Below are 20,662 nucleotides of genomic sequence, written 5' to 3' on the forward strand. Positions count from 1 at the left end.
TTGTCTTTTTTGTTAAAGCTCACATTTAACTCCTATGTGCATTGTTTTCAATCAGTTTTCAATAAAGCAGACCTTATAAGTTCAGCATTAAACTGAGCACTGACACAACTGAGTCCATGTTTTTGGGGTGGGGGCTGCATACAGGAAACTAGTTGATCAATGAGACCATGCTAGAATCCCTCCTAATGTACTATGTTTTCAAGCATGTGTATTCCCCATCCACCCTCAGTACTGCAATGGAGCACCTTTTGGCTGGTATGCCAGCTCCTTCACCTACAATCTGGAGTGATACATATACCTTAGGTCTGGCACCTCAGTGATAATGGCACTCAAGCTGACTATATGCATCTGGCCAAAGAAATAACAGCAGACCATTACAGAGAGATAAAAGAAACTGTACTCACCATAAGGGGGTATTTAAAATTGTCGCTATCAAGGGAACATTCTTTCGAAGCAAGAGCCAGGCCTTGTAAAATGGGGATAAATATCTGTTTTAAAAAAGAAGGGGGTGGAGGTGTCATGCTTCTTGTGTTTTCCACCTTAGCAGGCAATGTCAATTTCTAGAATGTCTCCACTCACACATGGAATTAGCAGAACCAGCTTTAGTGCACCCTTGTGCATTAATGCACCTTCATTTTAATGAAGTTTGCATTCTTTTCTTTGTTAGTTAAAGGCACAGTATTACTGCCACACTAAATATCATTTTCCATTAGTATTACAGGCATTCTCCTCCACACAGTGGGCTGCACAGAAGAGTCCAAAGCATCCAGAGAAACTGAGGAAGAGCTCCCTTCAGCTGTTAGGAACCAGGACTGGTAACAGAAAACCGACAGATCTCTCACCTGCTTGAACACATCTTCATCTTGATGGGTTGTTCTCATCAGCTCTTGGATGAAGCCAAAAGGGAGATTCCGACAGAGCATGTATGGGACTAACAATGACTGTTGCTGTAGTGACCTTTGGGTAGAAGAGGAGAAACCAAGATGGAAGATGGAGAAAGGAAACAAAAGGACTCCCTCAAGATGAAGGAAACAAAAGGAAACACTCAAATGCCTGAGTGAACAGAAAGGTGTTCACAGCAGCTAGCAAAGAGAGGAAAGAGGAGACCAACCTAGCTTTCCATAGAAGAGAATTCCACAGTTTGAGAGCAACCACCAAGAAGGCTTGTGGAACTGAGAGAAAGCCCTTCCCCGAGGATCTTAAAACTTAGGAAGGCTTGCCTCAATTTTAAGTCTTACAGGCTGGATGAGCACTACCGTCCTGTTTATCATATAAATCAAATGATGTTAAAGGCACAATGACAACAACAGCAAAACACCCTGCAACTCACCTTGGTTGGGTTAATGACCCTTGGAGCACTAAAGCAGCGTGGGAAATGCACTGAGATCGAATGTTGCTCAGCAACTGGCTCACCATCGGCTGGCTACACATCTAACACAAACATCGCATAGTGAGAAGGAGAACGGCCATGGCAAAATATCTTGACATAATAATGGAGATACAGAAAAGCCAGTCGTGTTGACAAACTACCTTTGGCGCTTTCCTCTCTTCTATCCCCACTCTGTCAAAACACTCAATGAGGTAGTTCAGCATCTCTGTTTCCTTGCACGTCTCAATGGTGAAATGGTCGCTGCACGAGTCAGAAACACTGGCGCCTCCTCCAGAGCCTCCGCCACTTTAGGGGAGAAAAAAGACAAAGAAAGGAGAAATCAAAACTCAAGCTGAAATGTCCACAGCAGCTACATGGAAGCTGGAAGTCCACCGAATGGGAGCTGTGGATTTGTAGCAATGCCACAGGACAAGGCTGCTTAACCATATTAGCTTCCCTCTTGATGGCTATACAGTTGTCACCACTGATACCTTTTTGTCCCTCCAATAAGCTCATGGAGGAATATATGAGTTCCTACCTCCACATTTTCTGGGGGGATGCTCTAGCTGGAGTTCCTGCATTGGGTGGGATGGCCTATGGGTGCCCTTCCAACTCTTTCTAACTCAGTGAGTCAAAGTTAAAACAACAAGCACGGGTTCCACCGTTTTGAACACTATTTCTTCCACCTCCCTTTGCCCATTACTGGAGGAAAAAATCTCAGCCATTCCTCCTGGCATGGAAGCATGGAAAGGGAGAAACCCAGTTTGAACGCAAAGAATTGTTAATATGTATGGTTACTTTTAGGAGACTCTTGATGCCAATGGAATCTGATGCAAGTTTCGGAAGGGGCACAGAGAAGGCAGGAAGATAAATAAAGGCAAATATGTGTTAGTAGTGAAAAAGATTTTAAAACATCCATCAAAAGCAAGTCACACACTTTCTGAAATACCTGGACCCAAACTGGACACCAGAAAAATCACCATCCTCGTCCTCATCCTCATTTTCTTCATCTGAACTGTCCCCAGACAAGTCAGAGACGGCAAAGAGGAAGGAGAAAGGGTTGTCGTACATACTATCATAACAAAAGCAAAGATGGACCATTGATTGTGAGACAGATGAACAGGAAAAGAAAGCCAGGGAAGATGCAGAACTCTTATTTTGCCAATATAATTTTCACTGCAAACACACAGCAAGTCAAGTCTGAATGGCTGCAACACCTATTAAAACCATCACTCAGCTGAGGCACTTTGTCACAAGAGACACTATGGCAAAGGGTTCAAATGCCAATAAGAGAGGAAAGCATTCATATTAGGTTCAACAAAGCAAAGCAGAACTGCCATGGGTCAGGCAGAGAAAGGAATTGCCAGGGCAAGATTTACAAGCAAATAAACTATATCTTAGGGCGACGCTGGACAAAATGCAGCCCTAGAGATGCATTCAGATCCCAAAGCTGTTCTATGCAGCCCTATTCTTGTTATTTACTATTGAGTTGACTTATGGTAACCTGAGGAATGAGACTTCCAAGACACTGTTATTAACACAGCACTATTACGGTCTTGCAAACTCAGGGCTATGGCTTCCTTGAATAGAGTCCATCCACCTGTAACATGGTCTTCCACTTTTCCTATTGTCTTTCACCTTTCTGAGCACTGTGGTCTCTTCTAATGAGTCATGTCTTCGCATGATGTGTCTGAACTACAACAGACTCAGTATAGTCAACTTAGTTTCTAGTTCAGTACTAGCAACAGTACAGAGGCTTCTTGACAAAGTCAATGTCCTCTGTCTAAGAAAAAGGCGGGTAGCCTCATTCAGGACAGAAACAGAAGGGGTTCAATGAAAGGGAAGCATCAGGCATGAGAAATACCAATCATCAGCACAGAAGAGAAAGACTACTAGGCCTAAAAGTGATAGGTCTATCCAGATACCAAGAACAGGGATAGTTAAGCAGTTGAGACAATGGTCCAAAACACACTGCAGAAATAATCCAGTTTGAGACTGCTTTAACTGCCCTGGCTCAGTGCTATGGGGAATCCTGGGAATTGTAGTTTATTGTCAGAGAAGGTGAACATTGACAGAGGAAGCTAAAATGTATCACAAAACTACAGAACTAGCATTGAGACCTAGTTAAAAAGGTCTCAAACTGGATTATTTCTGCAGTGTGTTTTGGACCAATGTCTCCCAATCCTCTTCAAGGAAACCAGGACACCATCATGTCCATGCCTCCATTTCTGGCAAACCAAACATGCCTATATTTCCTCCCTCCAACTGCCCTGACAGTTCCCATGACAATACGCAACCAACACCCCAGAAAGCTATGTGATTCGGCAGGCCTCACATGCAAGTCAGTATATTAGCTTGGCTCAAACTCAAATTAGAATCGCCACTGCAAAGAACAACTTATTAAAGAGGAAGCTAGTTTAGCCAACGTCTTCTCAAGTTATTTTGAAGCACGCCAAAAGTCACCGCAACCCTGCACAGCACACATTAAACTACAAAGTAGCCCAAAACGGAATACCTAGACGGCGTCCTGCTCAGGAGGGAAGAGTGTCTGCCAAAAGCAGGGAAAACAGGCAGGGCCACAGTGACAGGTCTAATCCGGGAGGCGCTGGCCCGCACACCTGGAGGGCTGATGCTTACAACGGGAGGAGTCGGGGAATGGGAAACGATGGAAGTGCTTGTTGAGACGGGAGGAGCTGGGAAGGTCCAAGGGTGAACCACAGTGTACGGTCGATACCTTGGGGATGAGGGCTGGGCACTTGGTGGGCCAGCTGTTGCGATGTGAGGGCTGGCAGAAAGGGAAGAAACTGGGGTGGGAGCAACTGGGCTGGCAGAAGAAGCAAGAAAGGAGGCCGAAAAAGTTGCAGGGCTTGGGAAACTGAAAACGGGAGCTGGGCTAGTTCCATAGAGACTGAGAGCAATGAAGAGGTTGGGGAAGGGTGAGAAGAGAAAGAAACAGAGAGGAAAATCAGCAACTTAAAATGCAGTGAAGAGAGGGGAAAAAGAGATGCAAAAATAGATAAAGCAATTCAATGTTTCCCCTTCCTGACTATATACCCGTGAATGCAGAAGCTCAGCAAATATTTTTCTCTATAAAGAGTTATCCACCTTAACATTTTATGCATACATCAGGATACTTTCACCACAGGCTAAAGAGAAGGAACCACTGCCATTTCCATGTGCATTTCCAGTGAAACATACACATGTTCTGGCATGACATTTCCCTGCTTTCATTAGACAAGGGCAAAAGTTTTCAACTTTCCACTACTGCACAGAGAATCTAGGGAAGATAGGGGAAACTAAAGAGAAGGCCTGGCTGGACCTCTACAGTTCAGAGAGATGATGGCTCCTCCCAAGTATCCCATTGTCTGATACCTTGCCTGGTTGCAAAATACAGAAAGAGTTCCAGCTCAGTTTCTTCGTGAAGATGTTAATATGGAACACAAGTGGCCACAAAGCTGCACTCACCTTGATAAGGAGCTGGAGCCAAATGACCCAACATTACAGAAGATGGGACTTGTTCCTGGATTAGAACCCATGTTGAGAACCAGACTTCTATCGGGTGACCGAGCTGCTGCTGCGATGGGCTGCGATGTGGCTGTCAAGCTGGCAAAGGGATTTTCTTCCCTCGACTGGGTTGACATCATCAGAACCTCCATCAGGATCTGCCCAATCAAATCTTTAAAGTCCGAAAACACTTACAAAGAAACAGAAAGAACATTATGTGAGTGTCTTCCTTTTGAATTGTAACTCCCAGAATACCCCAGGAGCCATGCAGCCTAGGGGGTTCTGGGAAGAGTATTCCAAAAAAGTGACTTTTCTGCCTTCAGTATGTAGAGTTGCCCACAGAGCTATACAATGAAGGCCTTGCAGATTGCTCTATAGGCAGCAATAGAAAGACTGGTCTTTTCAACAAAGCTCTCTGCTTCTGGAAAACCCTCTCCAGCTCAGTAAGATGTAAAACATATCTAATATCTCATGAACAGTATTTTTTTTAAGACTGTTTCTACTTTATTCTTCAAAAGGTCCTCCAGGAGCCATCCTTCTATCTATAAAGGTGCCAAGTGAAGACACAGCTTCCAGTCAGTAGTCTAGAATGTCTCCATTTGAAAATCTGTGTGTTTAATTTTGGAGCAAGACCAGTGTTGGTTTGCTGTCCTATATTACGTTTCTAAATCATATGTTTCATATTCCGTTTTCCTATTTGGCTTTTATGTTTATTGCATGTCACAGAGTTTCTTACCATCTTTTGTGTTCTGCTTAAATTGCTCTGAAAGCGAAGTTAGGAAAATGACGTCTCTGTCTCGGTCCTTCCAGGAGACCCGGAAGATCTTGCAGACTAGCTGTAAGGCTTGTTCCTCTGATATTTCTGATCCTGATGGGGGTTCCTTTAACAGTGAATAAAGAAGAAAATGCACATGGCATTTGGAAAAATTCAGCAAAAACCAATGAAAGGGATTGCAAACATGTGAACCAAAGGAATGTAGTCATTCTGGATGAGTTAGTCTGAAGGAAGGGAACACATTCCCATGTATGTGGAACAGGCTATCCAGTTTGAACAGATGCACTTTAACAGGCAGCAGCGAGCCTGTCACTGCCTTTTTTAAACCATGGCTTGTTGTGACATCTGAACCCACAACTGTGGTTTGTTCCCTCACTTGCCTGTATCATAAAACGGCAAGAAGGAGCAGGAGGAAAACAAACCAGAAATGGGGGGCAAATAAATGATAACTACTTGAGTTGTCTACACAACAAGGCTCAACTGAAGCAACAAACCATAACAAACATAAACCACAGTTCAGTGTTATATGTAAACATGGTCAGTAACTGGATGGGCTTGATGCTTGAAATGTGTCGGGTAATTTTTGATAGCTCATTTCCAACTGTGACATGTGCCAAACACATTGAAACAGAGTAAGTAAACACAGATAAATGAATTAACCTTCATTTCCAGACACAGACGTACACTACTCCAGCAAAGCTAACAGTGAAGTCTCTACAAACTTCCCCCTACCACACATACACTCATTCTAATCACCCACCTTATCCGTAAGGCTCCTTTTCTCCCTTCGGTCACTCTCATCGACTTCCATGTTTTCAATTCCTGAATCTACATCCACCTGGGACATACTGTAAGTAGAATACATCACATTAATTTCTGGACACTTCCAAGGGGTTGCCTCATAAAAACTGCTGAACAGTTTGATGGTTTCTCCTTATTCTTGTGTTCATATATACAGTTCTTAGGCAATAGGAGAAAGGAAAATACACCTCACCCCTCCTCATGAACAGCATCCCATCCCTTTACATTCTTCCACTTGCTGTGGATGCACTTCATTCCTTCCATCTTGCTTAAATACCTGGACAACTATAACTGCTTTATGCACCAGCCTTGCCCTTCAGAACATGTATTTTAAGCAATCAATTATGTATGTTATGCTTTATGAATAATTCAGATTTTTCACTGGCCTCTCCAATCAGTGCTTTTTTAATTTAAAAAACCCAGTTTTCATTAAGTCATCAGCTTCTATTTTTATCTCCCCTTTTAGATGGAAAATTCTATAATCAATTTCCCCACCTAAAGATAAAGTACTTTATCTATAGCATCTTTCCAGAAAAATTGAATCCCTCGAGGAGGAGGATTCTCAAAGTGGGTGGTTTGTCCTCCCAAGGGAGGCAGAAACATCCAGGGAAGCAATGATGGAAAAAGGAGTTAGTGGGGGTGGCTTCAGTATTGGTGTGTAAGAAGGACAAGACCAGCAGCCTTTAGGACCATCCTGAACACATGATACCAACATACCAAATTAATAAATAAAGCCAAACAACAAAATATTAAGCTTTTCCAAACAGCTATCTACCTCTGTCAGTTATTCCTGGCTTAAAAACAAAGGGCCACTTTACTTTTCTAAAACTTCCAAAAGCAACTCTAATGTGAGTGTCAATTATACTAAAAATTTCAGGGCGGGACAAAAAATGGCACCAAATCCTATTGCGGGTATGAGTGCCAAATGCCCCAAAACAGACTACCTTGAACGAGAGGCCAGACAGAACTCCATTTACCTTTTCTCACAAGAGACACTGTCAATGTCCATGCTCTGCGACCGGGAGAGGGACTGCGACTGCGTTTCAAGGCTGTTTGATGGAGAGCTACTGAGCGAACTTACTCCTTCGCTGCTCTGACTTCGGTGGGCTACACCTTCAGGAAAGACACCATAAGGGCAGCATTTATTTTTCCACAACATCTTTTCACACATATGGACAGACACACAGACACAGAGCAGAATCTACAACAGAAAGATGTGGTGTAACTTTTCCTCTAACAGAGGTAAGCACATTTTAGCTTTGCAACAAAATCCTGTGGAGCAAGCTAGAACAAGGCAAACAGCCTGGGACTTGGCCATTTGAAAGACCATCTCTTGCCAGGTAAACTTGCCTATACCTCTAATAAAATCTGCCACTGTGCCATCTACTGCTGTTTCCTTCAGAGGGACTAGCTGGTGGCAATATAAGGCATGCCTCGGTAATATTGCTGGTTAAGTTCCAGAACACTATTGTAAAAGAATTATAGCCCGTTTTTCACTTGCCAATGCATATAAAGGTCTAAAAATGTATTTACAGGCTGAGAATGGTCAACAAAATGGTGCTGGTTGACTTGCTCAATTCAGCCTGGAGCCAGCTGATACACACGCCATTGCCGAACCTGCCCTCCCAAGAGCAAGGCAAGAGGCAAAAAGAATAAACCTGAATATAATGAAGTACTGTATTAGCAAAGCACTCTAAAGTGAAGTTGAAGCAAAGTATGCTGATACAAGTGGCAGTGCCCTCTCTTTGAAACTCTGTGTTCTGTTGTTCTCAACAGAAGTCTGAACCAACTGCTAGGAGATGGCTTCTGAAATTAGACTGAGGGCTATATGCAGCCCTCATTTGCCTACCCCTACAATAAAGTAGCTTCACTTCATCCATTCCAATGCAAAGCAATACACAACTTCCTATGCTATCATAAAGCATAGTTTACCTGATGCGCCAATTGGCGAGGTAGCAGGGGTCATGGGGTGGACATTCAGCCCAAGATTATGGGGCACTGCAGGGGATGGTGCCGCTACAGGCGGTCCTGGTGGGTTCTCCCTCTGTGGAGACGTAAGCGGTGTGGTAGGCTGGGAAGATGGCCCGCCAGCGAGCCGGGCAAGGCGCCTTCGACGGATCTGCAAAATGGGGAAGAAACCAAAACAATCAAACAAACAAGAACACCAGAAGTTAAACTCATACTGTTTACTGAGTTTCAGCACCTGAACAAGAATAGAAAAAATTAACTGAAAAGTAGAACAATTTGTAAGATATTGACAGCAAGCCAGGTCAAGCATGTAGCGTCAGAGCTACTACTGGAAGATGGAACTGATTGAAAATCAAAACAATTAGTAAAAAGGCAATAACAGTACTCATCCTTTTCTAATCCCTTCAGCAGCAGCAACACCAAAAGTCTGCAGGAATTAAATCCTCTCTTCTGCATGGCAAAAGGACAAGAAAGCATGCCAAGGCCACTAAGAAAGCCCTGGTATACCACCCCACTAGATGTGTCTCTAAGAATAGCAGGAACAAGATGACAACAATTCCTAAAGATATCACTATCTAGGCAGACTGAGTGGAGTGGATACCATCTTCCAGATAGGTTGTTCTCTATTCCCATACTCTTACCCCTACATTGGAGTGGGACTCATGCAGTCCTCCAGAGGCCATTGGACTACAACTCCCAACATCTCTCAACACTGGTTAAGCTGCCAGGGCTGATGGCAGATGCAGTCCAATATCTGGAGGGTGGCACTATGCCCAACCACATACTGACAGCAAACATCTTGCCTTCCAGATGTCATTCAACTACAGCTCCCCAGGCCCACCAATGGTCACACTGGCTAAGGATGAGAGCGAGAAAATCTGACAACACCTGGAAGGCCTCATGTTCCCCACCTTTCCAGGTCCATGTTTAAGGCTGGCTCCATGGCATTTATGGTATTTTCTCCCTTCTACCCTGTTCTTTGAAATTACTACGGAGGCCAATATGACACTCCTTTCCTTCAAGGGCACCATCCTTCCATTCCATTAAGTCAGCAGACTTCCAAACTCTAGTGATTCCCCACCTGGACTTGTATCCTTTCCCACAGAGATTTCCAAAGAAGCTGATATAGAAGACGTAGAAAACACGCTGGTATGGTGTTGATTCCTCTGCTCAGATGGGGCACTATAATTAGAAATGGTGCAAGGTTCTCCCCATAGCCTTGAGCAACGAGGTCAGTACCATCCTCTTCCTCTAAAGCTTAAGAACTGCTTTCCGAGAAAGCTATTCTCTGTCTTTCTCTGATCCATACACACACATATGCATTTTGCTAACTTGTTTATGCAGAGCAGGGATGCAGTTCTGCCAAACACTTACTATACCTCAATGCCAAATGATTTTTTTTAATCTTCAAAGCCCAAGGTTGTGTGCATTTATTGGCCCAAGTGAATTTGTGAACTGCTCAAACGGGGTCTGTTGCAATACTTCAGGGAAGGATACAAAAAAATTTGACAATAAAAGCAATACACACAGCAAACCCTCCAGGAACTAAGTAAAAACAGTTAGAAAGTCATTATCAAATAGTTGGGGACTCAGACATGGGTTATTCCAACCTGCATTTAAAGAGTTTAATGGCTTAGAATTAAGTGGGGAACTTTAGCTTTTCTTCATAGGCTTTAAAGTCTTTTAATTTGATATCCTCTTTGCTCCTTCCATGTCACTTACAACTCTTCCTCTTCCACCTCCTCCATTTCCAATTTCTACTACTAGCAGCAGCATTTCCCTACACACAGCAGGACTGTTGTCACTATGGCTGCTCCTGTAGGATGCCAGGAGCCGGCACTAAGCTGTGTAATGGATGAGCCGCAGCGGCAGATGTCTCTGTCCACTGCAACATGCACCGCCTTACAAATAATGTTCACTTGTTCAGCCCAAGCCAGGCTAATGGCTTACATTTCTTTGTCTACACTAGTCTTTTTACTTAGTAATGTCAGTTATATTCATTTATAAGTAGGTTTTATTCTACTTATTACAAAACGTGTGGTTTCTGCTTTCATCTCCCTCCTACTCCCCAGATGGCAAAGACTACAATGTGTGTGCTTTGTTCACATAGAAGTAAAACACTTTGAAGCCCCCTCTTTAGTACAGGTTATATTCACAATTTTGCTTATACAAAACAAAGGCTTATCTTTTACATTTTCATAACTATGCCAAACAATATATGCTAGCTAAATTATGAATGACACCTCAGGCTTCAGCAAAATAAGTTTGTGTTTGATATGGAAGGAAGTATTTGCTAAGAAAGCCCCATGATAGCACTTGGAAGTGCAGTGAGTTGAAAACAATGTGAAGTTACTATCATCAAGTTGAATTTCAACTTATGGCAACCCCTTGAATGAGAGAAATCTAAGTCACCCTTATCATCAACAGCCCTGCTCAAGTTTTGCAGATGGAGCCCTGGCTTCCTTGACTGAGTCCATCCATCTGGAATGCAGTCTTCCTTTCTTCCTACTGTTGTCTATCTTCCTAAGCATTATTGCCTTTTCTAGTGAGTCATGTCCTTTTGTGTCATGTCTTTTTAGATTGTGAGCCTGAGGTCAGGGAACTGTCCAATTGCAATCTGTAAACTGCCCTGAGAGTCTTTGTGGCTGAAAAGTGTGGTATAAGTACTCTAAATAAAATAAAATGCCTTCTCAATGCTCAGACTGCAGATTTATTCAACTCACTCCTATTGATAGTAGGCCTGAATGGAGATAGGAAACCAGGTACCCTCCTCCTCACAACTTCAACAATTTCGTACTGTCATAATGGCAGATGCAAGCTGTAGTCCAATGTATCAGGAAGACATGAGATTGCTACCCACTTCAGATTCAGACTTTCCTCAGTGCACTGTTTTAACCAAAGGCATTAGGGATTAAACCATCCAGCATGCAAATAGATGCTGCTGTCTTCCATTAAGAAATGGTCTGTCTTTCTTAATGCTAACTCATACATGAAAAGCCCTGTAACTTAAAACTCTATATTAGAGCCCCACATTAGAGCCAAAATTCAAGGCACATCCAGCTAGTGCTTGCAAAGGGTTCCATCACAGTGGTCCAAAGGGAGCATAAACTGGTATGCAAAACAGCTAAGGATGAGGAAGTTTCTCATTCCCTAAATGTTTTTGTTTGCTCTTATGAATGCTGCATTCTGCTCCGCCCTGGTATTTTATTCAAGCTTATTAAGTATTTATTTGTCACCTCCCAATCCACCAGGACGTCTGAAGCCTGTTCCATTTTTGCACATCCTTCAACTCACAAGGGAGGTCCAACCTGAAATGTTTGGCTGCCTGAGGTAAAGGAGAAGACAAGCCCCTTCCCTAGTCCCTATAAAGAAGCTGAGTAGACATGCGAAGTACCTAAGCCTGTTGTTGTTGTTATGTGCCTTGAAGTTGTTTCCGGTGACCCTATCTTACGGATTTTCTTGGCAGCATTTGTTCAAAGGAGGCTTGCCGTCGCCTTCCTCTGGAGCTGACAGAGTGTGACTTGCCCAAGGTGACCCAGTGGGTTTCCATGGCTGAGCAAGGAGTGAACTCTGGTCTCCAAAGTCATAGTCCAACTTTCAAACCACTACGCCATGCTGGCTTTCTATCTAAGCCTAGCCAGGAGATAAGCTTCAAAGAAATCCCAGTGCTCTGAAGAAGTGAGACCAAAGCCTGCTTCCTTTTATTGCATGCTACCTAACCCATATACTTTTAGGCATTAGCATTAGACTATAAATGCAGCCTTTAAAAGTCTTTTTGATAACAGTACATACTTGGCTTGTCCAGTGATTTCTTCACTCCCTGAACTCACTTAAAGAGGGCTGGATGGGGACAAAGGTAGAGGCTGATCGCATGAACCGGCTGGCAGTTGCCTCCCTTTGCAAAAAGGCCCAGTGTGCGACTTTCCTCTATTTCTGCAGCAGCAGTCTGAGATGCAAAGCCCTCCACACCTTCTGCAGTGAGAAAGCTCTACTTCTCATTCAGATAGGCCTCTCTAAGGCTGCTCTAAAGCTGCGTCTGCACTATAGGATCTTTTGCCGCCACCAGATACCCAGGCCACACTCCAAAGGCATTATGATGCAGCAGCTTTGCTTAAATCTGAGCATTCTGCATGACAACTGGATGAGGAAACTGCCCAGGAACCTGTTTGCTATCATCTTAAGTGCAGGAGATAAGTGATAGATAGAAAATACACTATTTTACGTTCTGTACATGACTGCCATCCAGGACTAGAAAATGGTATCGTAGTTTTAGAAATAAGTCCAGATACACACTAACCCACCTGCATTCATACACCTGGAGAAATTATTGCATTCATACACCTGGAGAAATTATTGTTGTCAATAACTATCTTGCCTGGTAGCCTTGGAGCAATAACCCATTTTGGGAGAAAGGCAGAATATAAACCCCATAAATAATAAATATTAACCTACCACAATGAAAGGAGTATTTCTAAACCCATGTGTTGTTGTTGTGTGTCTTCCAACTTATGGCAAGCCAAAGGCAAACCTATCATGAAGTGTTCTTAGCAAGATTTGTTCTGAGAGGGCTTGCCTTTGCCTTCTTTTGGGGCTGAGAGACTGTGACTATGGCTCTAGAGACCAAGGTTTAAATCCCTGCTCAGCTATGAAGATCAGTGAGTTTCCATGGCTGAGCATGGATTTAAAACCTGGTCTCTAGAGTCACAATCCAATGCTCAACCAACTATACCAGTGGTCCCCAAACTGTGCCCTTTAAGAGATTTTGGACATCAGCTCCCAGAAATCTCATCCATGTTGGCCAATAGTCTGGGATTCTGAGAGCTGAGGTCCAAAATCCCTTAAAGAGCACATTTTGGGGACCACTGAACTATATCATGCTGGCTGTCTACAGAACTGAAAAGTCCCCTTTCCTTTTTAACATCCCTATTAACCTTTCCTAGTGTTCGATGAAGAGTGTAGCCTTCCTTTCCTAACCCTTCAGACTACATAAGGAGCAAGCTGAAGCCACATGCCTTAGTATTGCAACATCTAAGTGTTGTTAAATCGTTCTTCATCCTGCACAACATCATCACCACCGTGATGTTTTGGAATACGCTGAATGACTTTGCATAAGGATTGTCAGCTTATATGCAATATGATCTCCACACAAGGCCCAGAGTAGGCAAGTCACAGGGCCACACACCAGTGTTGGAAAAAGAACCGGGAAGGTAATCTATCCCTGCTTCTTGTGATGGCAGGATACTGTGCATTTAGATTCCTACTCGGATCTACATGTAAAAGTATTGTCTATTTACATATCAAGGAACCACAACACATTTAAAAAGCTTATGGCATGTTCTATAAATACGCGCATGATTTCTCATGACCTCAGTGTTTAAGGTTTTCTAGGACCTGGACACAAGAAATTTGCTCCCATTACTTAAACATTCTGGGTGCACTTTTCAGAACCTTTACCCGTCTATAATTTTGGAAATATGGTCATTAGAACTGTATACAGTATTAATAAATGAGTGGACACAGCATAAAATGGTCTCAAGGAATGCTGGGCAATACATCCCTCTTGCAACGGCGTTGGATTGCAACTTCCATCAGACTCAGTCAAGCATCACTCTGGCACAGAGGCATTACAACCGCGGCAATTTTATTTCTGATACCTTTCCTTAAACTGCACAAAGGCCTGTTCCAGACTGCCAAAATAAAGCTGCTTTGGGTCTCTTTGGAGGTATGCTGTTTAAATGAGGCATGGGTCCTAAGAGTCCGGAGGTCGCGCCAAAGCCACACTCCATTCCTAAGCACTGGAGTGCAGCTTTGGTGCAGCTTCCGGATTCTTAGGATGCATGCATCATTTAAACAGCATACCTCCAAAGAGACCCAAAGCGGCTTTATTTTGGCAGTCTGGAACAGGCCTTAAATAACCTAGCGTGGAATCAACCCTTTCCAGTGTTGTCGTGTTCCTTCAAGTCATTTCCGATTTATGGTAACCCTAAGGTCAGGTTTTCTTGGCCAGATGTGTTCAGAGGGAGATTTGCCTTCACTGAGAGAATGTGACTTGTCCAGGGACACCTAGCAGGTTTCCAAGGCCAAGTAGATATTTGAACATTGGTTTCCAGAGTCATTGTTCAAGGTTCAAATCATGCTGGCTCACCTGCCCACATTTTAATTAAGCTATTCAGTACAAGCCCAATATCTTTTCCTGGTCATGCACCAACAACTCAGATTTTATCAGCCAACACTGTCTGTGAAATTACAATTCATTCTTTACCCTAATGTGCAACACGTGACTGCTATCTATACTGACTAAAATTGCCATTTTATTGCATATTTACCAAGTTTGTAGAGATCCTTATACAAGCTCTTGCAGTCCCTTTGTAATTTATCACTCCAAATCATTTGATGTAATCAGTGAAACTGACAACTTCACCATCCACCCATGACTCCAAATCATCTATGAACCGGTTTAAAACACCTATCTCAACACAAAGAGCCATGGCTAACCCTGTTTCATACATTCTTCTCCACATTTCAAACTTGGCTGAAAAAACAGGAGCAGATCCAGGACTAACTCGCCAAATAAAAGATGCCTTTTGTGCCAAAATATCTTGTACTTTTATAAACAAACATCCATAACCATGACAGCAAGAACTCCGGAACCGGAATTCTACATGATCTCAGGCATCATGACCACAGCATCTTGAAACAGGAACCGTCATGCCATAATCTCTGACAGATGTTCATCTAGACCAGGACCACATATAATGGTAAGGCAGGTTATGGGTTACTGAGTTTGGCTTCTTTTTTTAATGTCCATGCCCATCCTCACCATTATTTCTTAATAAGTTACAATCCTCACCTAGAAGCCCCAATTTTTGCTGGCTTAGAACGTGTTCACATTATGACTTGTTGCTATGTCTGAAGCCAGACTCGTGAGTTGTCCCTGGCTTGTTTTCCCACCTGCCACCCTGCCAAAGGGGAGAGAAAGATACACTAGAAATTAGGAAAAACAAATTGATTTGCTCATGATCTGCGAGATCCATTCATAGTTAGAGAAATCGATAATGGCTAACATACACCACAACTTACTTGCTAATTAGCTTACTTGCTGTTCACCGCTATGATCTTTGGAATAGCGGTATATAAATTAAAAAAAAACTTACAGTGCTGTGAGAATGCATCCTAAGCAGAGAAGATGCTTAGGTTTAATGAAGTAGCTAGTTCTATTGATCACCTGCTTGTTGGTGAAGACCCTTCCACTGACTGCACTGAAATACTAAGATTTATGGGAACCATGAGAAAGACTGAAAGCCTAAGATTCCACATATCAAGGGCATCAGTGGGGTTACTTATGGCAGTTTAAGGATGCAAGTACATATACAAACTGGCAGGTCCACTGTAAAATCATTGTACTTTCAGCTATTATTTCAGCAATTCTCAACCCAAAACTTGGAGGAATACACAGCATGCTCATTTACACTCTCCTCTCTTCTCAATCCCTTCCTCCTCCTTCTGGTTTGCCAGATAACAGACTGATGCTAAACTGGAATTGGGCAAACTGTAATTAGCACCAATGTAGTTTTGCTCTGCAAAGCAATGCCCCCAGAAATGGGTACTGACCACAGTTCAGGCAATTTGGATATCCAGGAACATTAATCTTGAATCAAGCTTACAGGGTCAGTCTCTTACCCCAGTGTAACAACCCAACTTTCACAATAATGTTCAGGTTTTCAAGGAAGTACGTTCAAAAGACATCAGTATAACTAAGGCCCCATACAGACTGCCAAAATAAAGCTGCTTTGGGTCACTTTGGAGGAATGCTGTTTAAATGATGCATGCATCATAAGAGTCCGGAAGCTGCACCAAAGCTGCGCTCTAGTCCTTAGGATTGGATTGTGGTTTTGGCATGGATTCCGGACTCTTAGGACACATGCACCATTTAAACAGCATACCTCCAAAGTGACCCAAAGCAGCTTTATTTTGACCTGTCTGTATGGGGCCTTAGTCACATCTAAGTGTGCTTAGGATTGTAGCTTTAGTCATTCAAGTCCTGCCCCATCATTTTTCATCACAATTTTAGAAGAGCACAGTTTTTTAAAGTTGTGGTTTCTGTAATGGAATTCCTATCTGCTTATAGTTAAAACTGGCACAGTTCCTCCCTATCAGAGTGAAGCAGATACCTTCTTATGTTTCTTTTCTATTTTCAGTTAACTGACACTGAGTTCTGTCTAGCCAAGCTACAGTTTCAATGCCTTTTCACCTGCATCAGAATAACAAGATACAATTAAAACATGTATTCCTTTACTTTACTGTATGTCTGCCCTGGATCTGAATCCATTCAAATCATGCAACAGATCTTGATTATGGTCAGCAACTGGTCAACTAAATCCACAATGAACTATCTTTCCTTGACAAAATGATAAAGTTTAAAAGCAGAAACCAAGGCTGCTGGCTATGCTGGCAAAGCAAGATGGGTGATGTAGTCCAATACATCTGGAGAGTGTCAGGTCAAGGGAAGGCAGACATAAAACAATGCAAAACCTCTGAATATGACATAAGACATACTATTAGCAAGACAAGAAGCATTCTCAATAACAGCTCACTACCATAACATCCAAACTCACAGTCATGCCATATGCAGCCATGGTATTGTGTGTCACACTGCTGTCTCACCTGGCAAAAACTTCAACTCTGAATCCATTGGCATGACCTGAAAACATTGTGTTGAGTAAACACAACGTCTTCACACTATAGCTGATGTATAGAAAAGCACTGGAGTGGTTGAAGTATTGAATTAGGGCTCAAAGAAAGGAATCTGTACTCTACCTTGAAGCTGAGTGGCCTTGGTCAGTTACTGTCTCTTTGCTAATAGAGCTGCTACATGGATAAAAACTAGGACAACTATGTATGTCGCTTTGAGGTCCTTGGACAAAAAGGAGGACATCATGCGATAAATTAATAACAACTTAGGCAAAGAAAGAGCCCCAAATGGATCATATACCTCAGTAACATTTTTGTGATAGAAGCCTCAGAGAGAAGGAGTACAGAAGACAGAAATGTAATTATTCTTTAATATTCATGAGTGCGATTTGAGGAAATTTCCCTCGGGACAAAAGAACAACACTGCCGGTTTCTGGCTTTCATTAGACGCAAATGCAACGTGTTTGATCTGATGAAGTTTACTCAACAGAGGTAAACACACCACTATTTAGACAAGAAGGAACTGAGATAACCTCAACCTCTACACAATTGTAGTCTTGTTAAGTATGCTGCGATGTGTCAAAACAAAAAAGGAGCATGGAGGGAAATATTTCTTGCTATTACTATTTCCCCCCCTAAAGCAGCAAAACATGCATTTAGACCTGGGAAAATCACTAATGCATATATAGAATTGGAAGAGATTTCAAGGGGCATCCAGTCCAATCCCATTCTGCCATGTAGGAACTCACAATCCAAGGATCCCTGACAGATGGTCTCTGTTTAAAGACCTCCAAAGAAGGTAGACTGGAAAGAAAAACAGCAGAATTGGGATTCAGCCATAAACTACAGTCTCACAGCAATGGACTGAACAGGGACTATGGCTTCCTGACTCTCTACACACATTTCAACACTATCTGACCCCATCCTCATGGAGGCACCCTGCACTCATCTATTCTCTTCACCTAAGGGCTAGTGTCCATTGCCAAACTGGTCTAGCCTCTTCATTTCCATGCCCAATGGCCAAGTCCCCAATGTCTTTGTTCACTAACGACCATCATTAACACTGGACTGGCTACTTCATTTCCATACACAAAGGATTTTGAATTGATATTCTCACATACCAATGGCATATATATGTCTGCCCCTGGTTTCCACTTCACTAAAAGCATCTGAGGAAGTAGACTGAAGCCTACAAAAAGGTCATGCTGCCAACTTCTTTCTTCCAGTTAAGTCTCAAAGGTGCTACAAGATCTCTCTGTCCACACACTGTTTTGCAAAAGAGAGGTCCCTGTTGAGATGCAAATCGACCTTAAATGCCCTGGACTTCGAAGATCTCCTTACTACAGCATGGCCAGGAGGAGGAGGAACCTGCCTGCAAAAGATATATCCTCCCCAGCATAACATCTTCACTAAGGACTGAAACAACATGCAGGCATCTGACTAACATCCCCAATTGTGTTTTTTCCCTCCTGTTTGGTTTGTAACATCCTGCCTGATGAAGAAGAAGCCCATGGAGCTTCAAAAACTTGCAACAAGTATATTTGTGCATTTCGGTTGGCCAATAAAGGTATCCCTGGTGGATTTTTGTTTGCATTTGTTACATGACCAACACAGCTACCCCTGAATATCTCCCAAAGAGGCCAGATTGCCATCTGTTGGGTATGCTTTGATGGTGAGTTCCTGCATGGCAGAATGGGGTTGGACTGGATGGCCCTTGAGGTCTCTTCCAACTCTATGGTTCTGACTTTTTGAAGCAGCTTTTGTACCCAAAATACATCTCCAGCAGAACCATTTACCTGTAACAGACATGGCAATGCCCAGCCGCCCTTCACACACTGTGCCCCATTGTAACCAAGGAGCCCCAAGCTCACCTCATCCGCGCTCAGCTCCTCCATTGCTTTCCTCTTAATGGTGAAAGGTGTGTGGGGAAAGGGGAGGCTCTGGACTTCCCTTCAGGGGTGCCTTGCTTGCTTCCTTGCTTGAAGGACAAGAGAGTCTCTCAAGGGAATATTCCTCTCCTGCTGCTGCCTCTTTTCCTAGGAAGGTCTCAGAATTGCATAGTCACAGAAGACGGTTCCTCTCCTCCTTCTCACACTTTAGCTAGAGAGCATCAACAAACAAACAAACACACACACACACAAACACCAGCCTCCTCTGATAGTCAAAGCTTCCTTTGCTATCTCTACTTACAATCCTCTGGCGTTTGGAAAGCCTCTTTTCATAGGCACTTGAAACCAAGGTAAGCGGCTCCTATTTTGGAAACCGGTCTCTGTTTTTGAAACCGGCCTTTCTGCTTTTCGGGGCCTGAGCCTACCTGACTCCTATACTACAGAGATACTACCAATCCGCAGGTACTGCCAACCTGCTTCTTTGTGGGCTTAATCCTGTCTCCTATACTACCAATCTGCTTTCTGGTTGGGCCTAAGCCTACCTACCTCCTAGACTACAGAGATACTACCGACCTGCAGATACCACCAATCTCCTTTTCAGTTGGGCCTAAGCCTATCTGTCTCCTATACTACAGAGATACTACTCCTTTTCTGTTGGGCCTCAGCTTCTCTGTCTCGTATACTACAAAGATACTACCAATCTGGAGACATTGCCAACCTGCCTTTTTGTTGGGCCTAAGCCTGCCTATCCCCTGTACTACAGAGATACTACTGATCTGGGCCTAAGGCTACCTGTCTCCTGTACTACAGAGATACAACCAACCTACTTTTTCCTTGGGCCTAACTCTCCCTGTCTCCTGTACTAGAGAGATACTGCCAGCCTGCTTTTCCTTTGGGCCTAGGCCTGCCTGTCTCCTATTCTCCCTACAGAGACCCAGTGGGGTTCCAGAGAGCCCCAAAGGCTGCTCCCAGACCCGGCAGGGAAGGTCCTGGACCAGCTAGAACCCTCCTCCTGCGAGGAGCCCTATAGAGATGCTCCCAGGTGGGCTTTCAAACCCGCCAGACTCCGCTCGGGGCTCCTCCCAAGCCTTTGCCTCCACACTGCGGCCTGATTCTAGCCCAGAGTCCCTCTCCTTCGCCGCCCCTCCTCGACCTCAGGCTGCCTTCCGAGTCCCTCAGGAAACCTATCAGTCCCATAGAGACAGAGGCGCCCAGACAGCCGCTCCCTCTACCAGCTTCGCATCCCCTCAGCGGACCCCGAGGCCCGCTTCCCCCCACGAAAACCGCGGCTCTTCCTCCGCTTTCCCGGCTCCTGGCTCCCCTCGCGGAGATCAGGCATCAAAACAAGGCGGCGGCGGCGGCGGCGGCGGAGGCAGCAATAGGAGCACCAGCAGCAGCAGCAGCGGCGGCCATCTTGACGTCGGATCACGTGACCCGCTCCTCCTTTCTGCCGCCGCTCAGTTCTCCAGCGTGTGCGTGCGTGAGTATGCGCGCGCGTGCACTAGCCGGCGTGCGTTTGCGCGCGCGCGGACGCAAGTCAGCCGCTCCAGCCCCGCCCCGCGCGTTGATATTAGCTAATCAGGTGGGAGGAGCCTCCTCCAGCCAATCCGTCGTAGCAGCTGTGAAGAGGCCGAGGTGGCTCACCACGCATGCGCCAACAGGAAA

At 44.0% G+C, this 20,662-nt stretch overlaps 1 protein-coding gene across 2 annotated transcripts in view; it reads right to left on the bottom strand.

Annotated features, from left to right (window-relative positions):
- LOC149307662 (ubiquitin conjugation factor E4 B) overlaps nucleotides 1–20,374 on the bottom strand; it is a 37,582-nt gene extending 17,208 nt beyond the window's left edge. The window contains exons 1-12 of one of the 2 annotated variants that reach the window (XM_089534201.1): nucleotides 18,980–20,374; nucleotides 8,382–8,568; nucleotides 7,427–7,562; nucleotides 6,409–6,496; nucleotides 5,610–5,754; nucleotides 4,835–5,063; nucleotides 3,885–4,277; nucleotides 2,319–2,441; nucleotides 1,531–1,675; nucleotides 1,331–1,431; nucleotides 843–957; nucleotides 405–488 (exon numbers count right to left, since the gene is read on the bottom strand). In XM_089534201.1, the coding sequence (XP_089390327.1) occupies nucleotides 405–488; nucleotides 843–957; nucleotides 1,331–1,431; nucleotides 1,531–1,675; nucleotides 2,319–2,441; nucleotides 3,885–4,277; nucleotides 4,835–5,063; nucleotides 5,610–5,754; nucleotides 6,409–6,496; nucleotides 7,427–7,562; nucleotides 8,382–8,568; nucleotides 18,980–19,003 (1,770 nt within the window). In that variant the 5' untranslated portion in view covers nucleotides 19,004–20,374. The remainder of the gene's footprint in view (nucleotides 1–404; nucleotides 489–842; nucleotides 958–1,330; nucleotides 1,432–1,530; nucleotides 1,676–2,318; nucleotides 2,442–3,884; nucleotides 4,278–4,834; nucleotides 5,064–5,609; nucleotides 5,755–6,408; nucleotides 6,497–7,426; nucleotides 7,563–8,381; nucleotides 8,569–18,979) is intronic. The other variant, XM_089534202.1, reaches the window with a different exon arrangement.
- Nucleotides 20,375–20,662: the final 288 nt, after the last annotated feature.

The sequence above is a fragment of the Sceloporus occidentalis genome, unplaced genomic scaffold, assembly GCF_023333645.1.
Source record: "Sceloporus occidentalis isolate IW3139 unplaced genomic scaffold, rSceOcc1.0.p SCAF_8, whole genome shotgun sequence".
Taxonomy (NCBI): Eukaryota; Metazoa; Chordata; class Lepidosauria; order Squamata; family Phrynosomatidae; genus Sceloporus; species Sceloporus occidentalis.